Raw genomic sequence first — 8,257 nt, forward strand, 5'->3', positions numbered from 1 at the left:
GTGACCATCCGCAGGGATAGGGACGCGCACACCACAGGGGCTGCAGTGACCATCCGAAGGGATAGGGACGCCCACGCCACCGCAGCGACGGGCGAGCGGCTACCGCGGGAACAAAGCGGGCGGGCCGCGAACACGGGCGCGTCCCCGAGCGCTCAGGACGCGGCGGCCAAGGGCCCAGCAGGCAGCTCACCCACGCGCGCCAGGGGGTTCGCACGCCAGAGGCCCACTCCTCCCGGCACGGACCCCCGAGGACCCCCCGGAAAAGCGGCCACACCCACCGGGGCAAGGGCGGCCACACCCCCCTCGGCGCTCGGGCGCCTCAGCGAGACGCGCGCGGACCCACACTCACCACACACCCACGCGGGGAGGTGTGGAGCGCCCCGATGCCCGGGCATCTCGGCTGCGGCGGGACGCGCGCTGGCTCTGCACTCACCCGGGCCCGCAGCCCGCGAGCCTCGGATGCGGGCAGCCGCCGCCGCTGCCGCCAGCCCCTCCACGTCAACCCGACCCGTGCAGCGAGCGGCCAGCGGCTGCAGAGGCTGGCGGGTCACGTGGGCGGGAGGCGCGCATGCGCAGTCGCCGTCCCGCCCCCTCAGCTCGGCGGGGAGGGCCGTGAGATTTGCGCTAGCCCCCGCACACTGCGCCTGCGCCAACGGCGGGGCGCCTCTAAGCCCCCGCTTTTTCCTCGTTTTTTTTTTTTTTAATTTTTTTTTCTTTTTCTTCCGCCCCCACTGCGGCTTTCTGGGCGGCGCCTGCGCAGAGGACTGAGTGCGGAGGGGCTGAGAGGTCCGAGGGGATGGGCGTGGGCGTTGGAAGGAGCCAAGGTCGAAGGCCTCCCGTCTTTTCTGAACTCCGCGTTGGGCGGCTTCCGAGCCACTCAGGACAGAGCAGGACTTGGTCCGGTCCGGTCCTGCCCGGTCCTCGCATCCCGCTGTCCCGAGTTGCGCATTTTCCCTGCAGCGCGCGTTCCCGCCGCCCCTCCTCTGCAGGGGTGCGCGTGCGCGCGAAGGGGCCATGGCTGGGCGGGGGCGGGCGAGCTTCCGCAGCGCGCCCGCGGCGCGGCGGGGAGGTTATGTAACTGCCCGTGGTGATGGGAGGGGGCATGCCTGACTACGACTCTATTCCTTTTCCACAGATTGTCTAAAGCCACAGGGAAAATGGTGGAAAATTCACCGTCGCCATTGCCAGAAAGAGCGATTTATGGCTTTGTTCTTTTCTTAAGCTCTCAGTTTGGCTTCAGTAAGTACTGGAATGATGGATGGACCAGGAAGTGATGCGTTTGTTCTTAGAAGGTGCACACATGAGCTGTTGATTCTTTCTACCTTTGTCTCTTCTTAAGGAGCCATGAAAGGAACCAGCTGTTGCTCAGAGTGTTTATATATCCAATACTAGATTTAACCTCCAGTATTTACCCAGTACCAGGCTCGACACTAAAGCGAATAAAGCCTGGGCCGTGCCCTGGGGTCATAGTATTGTGGAGAAGTATAGCAAACCTACGGTTAATACAGCATCATGGGTGTCCTGGAAGAGCGTTGGAAAACTGAGACATCAGTCACCTCCTGGTGACTCCCTGGCAAGTGTATCAGAATAAGGCCAGGGGGAAGGACCATGGGACTCCCTGAGTGACGAGGTTTGGGAGTGAGGAGGTTATGGTTCCAGGGCACCATGCTGGAGCTGAGCTGAGACATTGAGTGTAAGAATGTGTCCTTTACAGTTTGGATCTGCTATGGTTCCCATAATGCTCCATTTTTGTAGATGAGGACATTGAGGCCTACTTAAACTAACGTGACCAACTCACACAAGGAGGACCAAAGTCCCTTCTCACCAAGTTTGGAAAGTGTGAGGCAACCAAATGGAAGAAAATTAAAGGCCTTCAATCCACCTTCCTGAATCCTCAACTGAAAAGGATTCACTCAGCTGTAGCCTAGTCAGTGCGATGAAGAAGTTACACTGAGTTCAAATTCTGGCTCTTGCATGGAGTCCTTGTTTGGCCTCAGAGTGGTTAACTTACCTCGAGCCTAAAGTGTCCTCATCTGTAGGGGTATTGATAGTGTTCATTGTTGATGTTTTGCAGGAAGTGATCCTGTGAAGTAGGTATTGTATTACTGTCCTCAACTTAAACGTGAGACGTTGCGGGATTTAAGGAACTTGCTCAAAGCCACAACCAAGCCAGTAAACAATAGGACTGGAATTAGAACACAGGCACACTGACGGTCGTACTCTACTGCCCTTCTCTGACTTTTAGTAACTGATATTTTTGTGAAGTACTTAATGCAGAGAAACTATTGAATAAGTGTTAGCTGCTGTCTATTTTTGTAAATATTCAAAAAGTCTTTTAAGGATTGGAAACTCTACAAGGTAAATCAATGACTTTCGATACAACCAGAAATTAATTCAGGAATTGATTGAGCACTTACTGTGTACCAGGCAGGGTTACAGGCCAGGGAATCGCCAAACCGCCAAGCCCTGTCCACTCTCATTGAGTTTTCCTCTCAGTTGGAGAGTCTGGACGAATAAAACATAGCCAGGTAGCCATGGGGGGAGGGGTGTGCCCTTTTAGTGCTGGCTCAGTAGGCAGCTCTTACCACAGCACAGGGAAAGATCAGTCCAGCACCAGACGCATAAGGAGAGCAGAAGCCTTCTCTTCGGGCGTCGATGCCTTCCAGTCTTGACCCAGAGAGCTCTTCATTCTCGGGGAGAGATGGCCCATCATCACTGATGTGGTCTGAAACTTGTCTTTACCACGTCCCCAGTGTAGCATCTACACACATGTCTCTGGATTGTTTTGAAGATGAAATGAAGTAAAGCATGCAGGTCAGGTAAGAGCCTGCATATTGTTACCACAGAGACAGCTAAAAAGGAGCCCAGAGACTTGGTCTTGAGGGAAGGAAGATCGTATGTAGACAATCAGAACCAGAGGGGACAAGTTCCCCTTTAAGCAACTAAGTGTAGTGACATCTGCGCTGTGAAGTACTGAACTCTTAGCGTGCAGAAACAGCTTGTCAAATGCTGTAGATAGCAGTTGCTAAGAAGTAATGTGTCCTTAGACTAAAATATGGTGTGAAGGCTATGAAACTAGAAAACTATTAATATGGTCATTATGGCAAGTATTGCAAGAGTGGTCCAGAGCAGGAGCTAGGACGCTGAATGCTGAGAGTCGAACATGCGTCAGGAGCGTTGTTGTCTGAACCATGTAGATTGGATCCATGCCTGACTGACTTTTCTTCTCTCTTCCCTCACCCTCTTTATCCTGCAGTACTTTACCTTGTATGGGCTTTCATTCCTGAATCGTGGTTAAACTCCTTAGGCTTAACTTACTGGCCTCAAAAGTAAGTTCAATATTTCTTTAACTAAGAGCAAAACTATACTGATGTGCAGGATTATAGTCTTCTCTAAAACACACGCCTTAAATCATTATTGTTTAAAATCCCTAAGTAACTGTGTTGAGATTGAAAATTGTGTGTGTGTGTGTGTGTGTTGGGGGATGTGGTAGGCCGGGGTGAGTACACATGTCAGGCCACCTTTGTGTGTGAAGGTAAAACATGTTTGCATGTGCATGCGGTCGTCCAAAGTTGATGTCAGGAGTCTCCCTCGATCCTTCTCCACCTTATGGGCACGGTCTCTCACTGGAACTTGAGTGGGACAGTATAGTCTTGATAGCCAGCTTGCCCCAGAATTCCCTGTGTCTGCCTTTTAGTGCTGGGATTACAGGTGGGCCATCACATTCATCCAGCGTGTACCTGGGTTCTGGCAATCCAGACTCTGGTTCTCCCAGTGGAACGGTGGGTGCTTTAACCAGAGAGCCATAACCAGCAAGAATTGAACATTTCTTAAAGACTATTAATAAATCATGAATTAAAGATGGTGGTGCAAGCATGTTTATCACCATTTCCTCCCTAAAATCTGGCTAAAATTATATTAGCAGATAAAAGAAATTAACAAAATTGTGAGATAGTCTTTGAGAGAGAAGGATCTGTTTTTTTCCCATGTGCTAGAGGAGGGAAGCCAACAAGAGTATGTGTGCCCTGGGTTTCCAAAACAGCCTCAGACCTTGGAAATACCAATATCTCTTGGTAATGGTAATTCTGCATTGGACAGGAGATGTGTTCAAATAGCTGATACGCTTACTCCCCTTCCTTACCTTGAACCTGGAGATTGCCCCTCTCCTCCATGCAGAAAATCTTTCCATCCTGTGGAGAGTGTTGGGGAGAGTCTGTAGTCTGGAGGGAAATCTTTCCATCCTCTGGAGAGAGTTGGGGAGAGTCTGTAGTCTGGAGGTTACAAGGTAGCTGTAAAATTGAAGCACGGGATGATAAAAAGAGAGCATCTACACAGCTAACTAATAAGGGCCAGTCCCTCCCTTAGCACCTTTCCTTATGAAGCTTATGAGTTTTAGCTTCCCTTATGAGTTTTAGCCCACCCTTGCTCAGAGAAAGCTAGGAGGCGCGTGCTGAGAAAGCTGACCAGGGTAAAAGACATATTTCTGCCCTTACTGCCATCTCTGCTCTTGTATATGCCTTACTTTCTGTCAAGTTCTTATCACTTGGATCTGTAAATGTAAATAGACATCATAAATTCCCAGACATTAAAGGAAAGTCTGTGCTCAGATGAAAAGAAGACACCCAGAGGAAATGGAGGTGATGTCAGCTGCAGGAAGGAGGGAGAAGAGCCTGATCCCCAGAGATGAGAAAGGACCTGAGCAGTGTGCTGTCCAAGGAAGTGGTTCTTAAATCACCAAGTGGAAAGTCCTGAGCATAATAGCTGAAATCAAAATGCTACCTGGAAAGCTGATTAAGACTCTCGGCTGCAGATGCTGTTTACACAGTTATAGGTGCTGTCAGCTGCCGACAGAATAAAAGTGCGGTGTAACTGGAAAGTCTGAGGAGAAGTGATGCCTCGCTTTCATTAGACACCTAGAAAAAATGTCTGAAACTGATGAAAACCAAGAAATAGTAATGTTAATGGGAGCGAGGAAGCAAGCGGCTCCGGTTTGGAGGGGCTGGGGTGGAGCAGGACTGCAGGGTCAGCATGGCTGGAGTCATGTTGGACAGCTGACGGTAGCTTAGACGTGCAAGAGCCTCGTGTGCATCTGCTGCTTCTATAAAACCTACATTTCTAAAGTATGTTTTGTGGACCGGGCGGTGGTGCCGCTTGCCTTCCATCTCAGCACTCGGGAGAGTTTGAGGCCAGCCTGGTCTACGGAGCAAGTTCCAGCCAGAGCTGTTACACAGAGAAGCCCTGTCTCCAAAAAAAAAAAAGTATGTTTTGTGACTGCCTCTTGGGAATTATGGCTTCTTAACATGTGTTAACACACATTAATGTTCTCTCCTCAGATACTGGGCCGTCACATTGCCTGTCTACCTCCTCATTGCTGTTGTGATTGGTTATATCCTCTTATTTGGTATTAACATGATGAGCACCTCTCCCCTCAACTCCATTCACACCATCACAGGTACATGTATGTGTACATAAAATGGTGAAGGGTGGAGGCATGAGATAGTAGTACTTTTGTCAGAAGAGCAATCAGTGGGCCTCAGAGCACACGGAAACAAAGTCATCTGTCATGTTAAACACGGCATGGTAGTTACTTTTGATTGCCAGCTTGGTGGACTTAGAATCTGAGCGCACCGTGCAGTTTATCCAGGTTAGGTTTATAGAGTAGAAGACACCCTAAGTGTGGAAGGTGCCATCCCACGGGTCTAGCACTGAATAAAAGCAAACATTTCTCCCTGTCTCCTGCCTGGACAGTGTTATCAGCTGTCTTCTGCTCCTGCCGCATACCTTCCCTCCGTGGTGTACTGTATCCTTGTAACTGTAGACCAAAGTAAGCCCTTAAGTTCATTTGTTAGGGGTTCTGTTACCGCAGAAGACAAGTAACTATGAGTGCACGGTGTCTGTGGTGAGCGGTGCGATTGATCTTAGGGAACCACAGAGATTACAGGAAGAAAATGCTTGGCTCAGTGGAGCTTTTCTTGTCTTGCAGATAACTATGCTAAAAACCAACAGTGGAAGAGCTACCAAGAAGACGCCATCCCAGCCTTAAGAGATGTGCCCATTAGTGAAGTAAACAGAATGTTCTTCCTTGAAGCTAGAGAACTTAACACCCAAAACTGAGCTGTGTGGAAACATCCTAACACCAGATAGTTACAAGTTTGGGGGCAAATAACTTTGAACGTAATTAATTATATTGACTGTCCTTTTAAAACCCAATATTGGCATGAAAGTTGATTTCTTAGATTGAGTTCAACTGATGTTGTAAATATTTTCAATTGACAGAATGAATAAAATGCCACTTACACTCCATTCAGCTTCGTGTCTGTATGGATGTGGGTGTGAATGCACAGATGCACAGTGTGTGTCCAGGTCAGAGGACAGCTTAGGGTGTCTCCTCAGGAGCCCTTTATTTGAGACAGGGTTTCCCACTGGCTTAACTTCACCACTTAGGTCAGGGTAGCCCACAAGCTTCCAGGGCTCTCCTTGCCTCTGTTTCCCTTCCTGTCATTGCTTCACATGGGTGCTGAGAATCTCTCTCAACTTTTAGAGGTTGATGGATAAGTCAAGCAGATGCTGTCTGTCAGTGACTGCTGTGGAGAGCATTGAGGTCATACAGTGTTCTAGAAAGCACAAGGAGGTACTTTGGTGATTGAGGAAATGCTCTCTAAGTAGAGAATAATAAGTAAGTGGTGTCCTGTATGCAGCAAGCATGTAAGAGCGGTAAGAACGACACAGCCAAGCAACCAAGAACAATGTCACCCAATCTTCTAACAGGTTGAAAGTGACTGTCCTATCTGCTTGTGCCTAGCCCAGCCAGTGGTCCAGCAAGGCTGTGGCTGTGACCTTGGAAAGAGCAGGAAGAGGTCAGAGCTGCTACTCCTGTATTCTCTTGTCCGCTCCAAGGACCAGGGGTGGGCCTGCAGCGTTTCCAGATTAACTGGAGTAGAGTGCAGTAGTCCCCAGCACCACCTTCAAGATCCGCTTTCCATTCTGTCTTTACTTACGAGGACTGTCCAGGACCAGCGGTTTTCACGTCATGGGCTGTATTTCTTTGAGGGTTATGATAAGCTTAGTGACGCTTCTCTCCACCTTAAATAATCAGTACCTTTCCAATAGTTCGTAGAAAGTGGAGCCTCAAAGATACTACTTTTATAAACAATAAACCAGGGCCAGCGAGATGATGGTTCAATGGTTGAAGGCAATTACTAACAAGTCTACCAGCCTGAGTCTGAGCCCCATAGCCCACATGATGAAGAGAGAGCCAGCTACCACCGGTTGTCTCCTGACTTTCACACACATGCCGTGGCATGGGTATTCATACACATACCAGAGAATAAACAAGCCGATCTCTTCTTGGTTGCAAAGCTAATTTTTCAACCATCATATTTTTACCACATACTAATAGTGTCTTGTTATAAAGAGAAACCCTGTCTCACAAAAACAAACAGTAAGTGCCTGGCCTCATGCTCACACACACATGCATACATACCCATACATACCCATGTACTTACATAAAAATTACCTGTATTTTCCGGCACAAAAGTTGTGGCCAAATAGAATTTTTTTAAATAATTTTTTTATTTTTTTATATTTTATTTATTTATTATGTATACAATATTCTGTCTTGTGTATGCCTGCAGGCCAGAAGAGGGCACCAGACCCCATTACAGATGGTTGTGAGCCACCATGTGGTTGCTGGGAATTGAACTCAGGACCTTTGGAAGAGCAGGCAATGCTCTTAACTACTGAACCATCTCTCCAGCCCCCTAGAATTTTGCAAATCTCTTTAATGCCTGGGTGATGGAAGAAACTGGGTCTCATATCTGCTTCAGGCAGTCTGTGCATTAACACATGTGGGGAACCTTTCTGAAAACTGCGCATTCAGAAAATGAGCATGATAGAAACTAATGATATCTTACTATCAGATTGAAAACAGGTATGAGCCGGGCGATGGTGGCACACGCCTTTAATCCCAGCACTCGGGAGGCAGAGGCAGGAGGATCTCTGTGAGTTCGAGACCAGCCTGGTCTACAGAGCTAGTTCTAGGACAGGCTCCAAAGCCACAGAGAAACCCTGTCTCGAAAAACCAAAAAAAAAGAAAAAAGAAAACAGGTATGATCTCATAGGACCCCTGTGATTTACTCTGCAGACCGTAAACCCTGAGAACCAGCAATGGGGTGTGATAGAGTAGTACATGGTCTGTCATGTGCACTGTAATGGGGGCTGGAGGAGAACATGTCTATCACATGTTCTGTAATGGGGG

At 48.5% G+C, this 8,257-nt stretch overlaps 2 protein-coding genes across 5 annotated transcripts in view; one reads left to right on the forward strand and one right to left on the reverse strand.

Moving 5' to 3' along the window:
- Ttc3 (tetratricopeptide repeat domain 3) overlaps positions 1–533 on the reverse strand; it is a 101,880-nt gene extending 101,347 nt beyond the window's left edge. For 2 of the 3 annotated variants that reach the window (XM_013352630.2, XM_026786485.1), the window contains exon 1: positions 350–533. In XM_013352630.2, coding sequence (XP_013208084.2) covers positions 350–395 — 46 coding nt within the window. In that variant the 5' untranslated portion in view covers positions 396–533. The remainder of the gene's footprint in view (positions 1–349) is intronic. The other variant, XM_013352631.2, reaches the window with a different exon arrangement.
- A 67-nt stretch (positions 534–600) lies between these two features.
- Positions 601–6,303, forward strand: Pigp (phosphatidylinositol glycan anchor biosynthesis class P). Of its 2 annotated transcripts, none has more exons than XM_005345163.2 (5): positions 601–786; positions 1,136–1,239; positions 3,257–3,329; positions 5,334–5,452; positions 5,984–6,303. In XM_005345163.2, the coding sequence occupies exons 2-5, from the start codon at positions 1,158–1,160 to the stop codon at positions 6,112–6,114; spliced, it is 405 nt and encodes a 134-aa protein (XP_005345220.1). In that variant the 5' UTR covers positions 601–786; positions 1,136–1,157; the 3' UTR covers positions 6,115–6,303. The 2 variants fall into 2 exon arrangements, with proteins under 2 accessions (XP_005345220.1, XP_005345222.1); XM_005345165.2 differs by lacking the exon at positions 601–786 and adding an exon at positions 849–991.
- The last annotated feature ends 1,954 nt before the right edge of the window (positions 6,304–8,257 follow it).

Source organism: Microtus ochrogaster, chromosome 2 (genome assembly GCF_000317375.1).
Source record: "Microtus ochrogaster isolate Prairie Vole_2 chromosome 2, MicOch1.0, whole genome shotgun sequence".
In the NCBI taxonomy this organism is placed as follows: Eukaryota; Metazoa; Chordata; class Mammalia; order Rodentia; family Cricetidae; genus Microtus; species Microtus ochrogaster.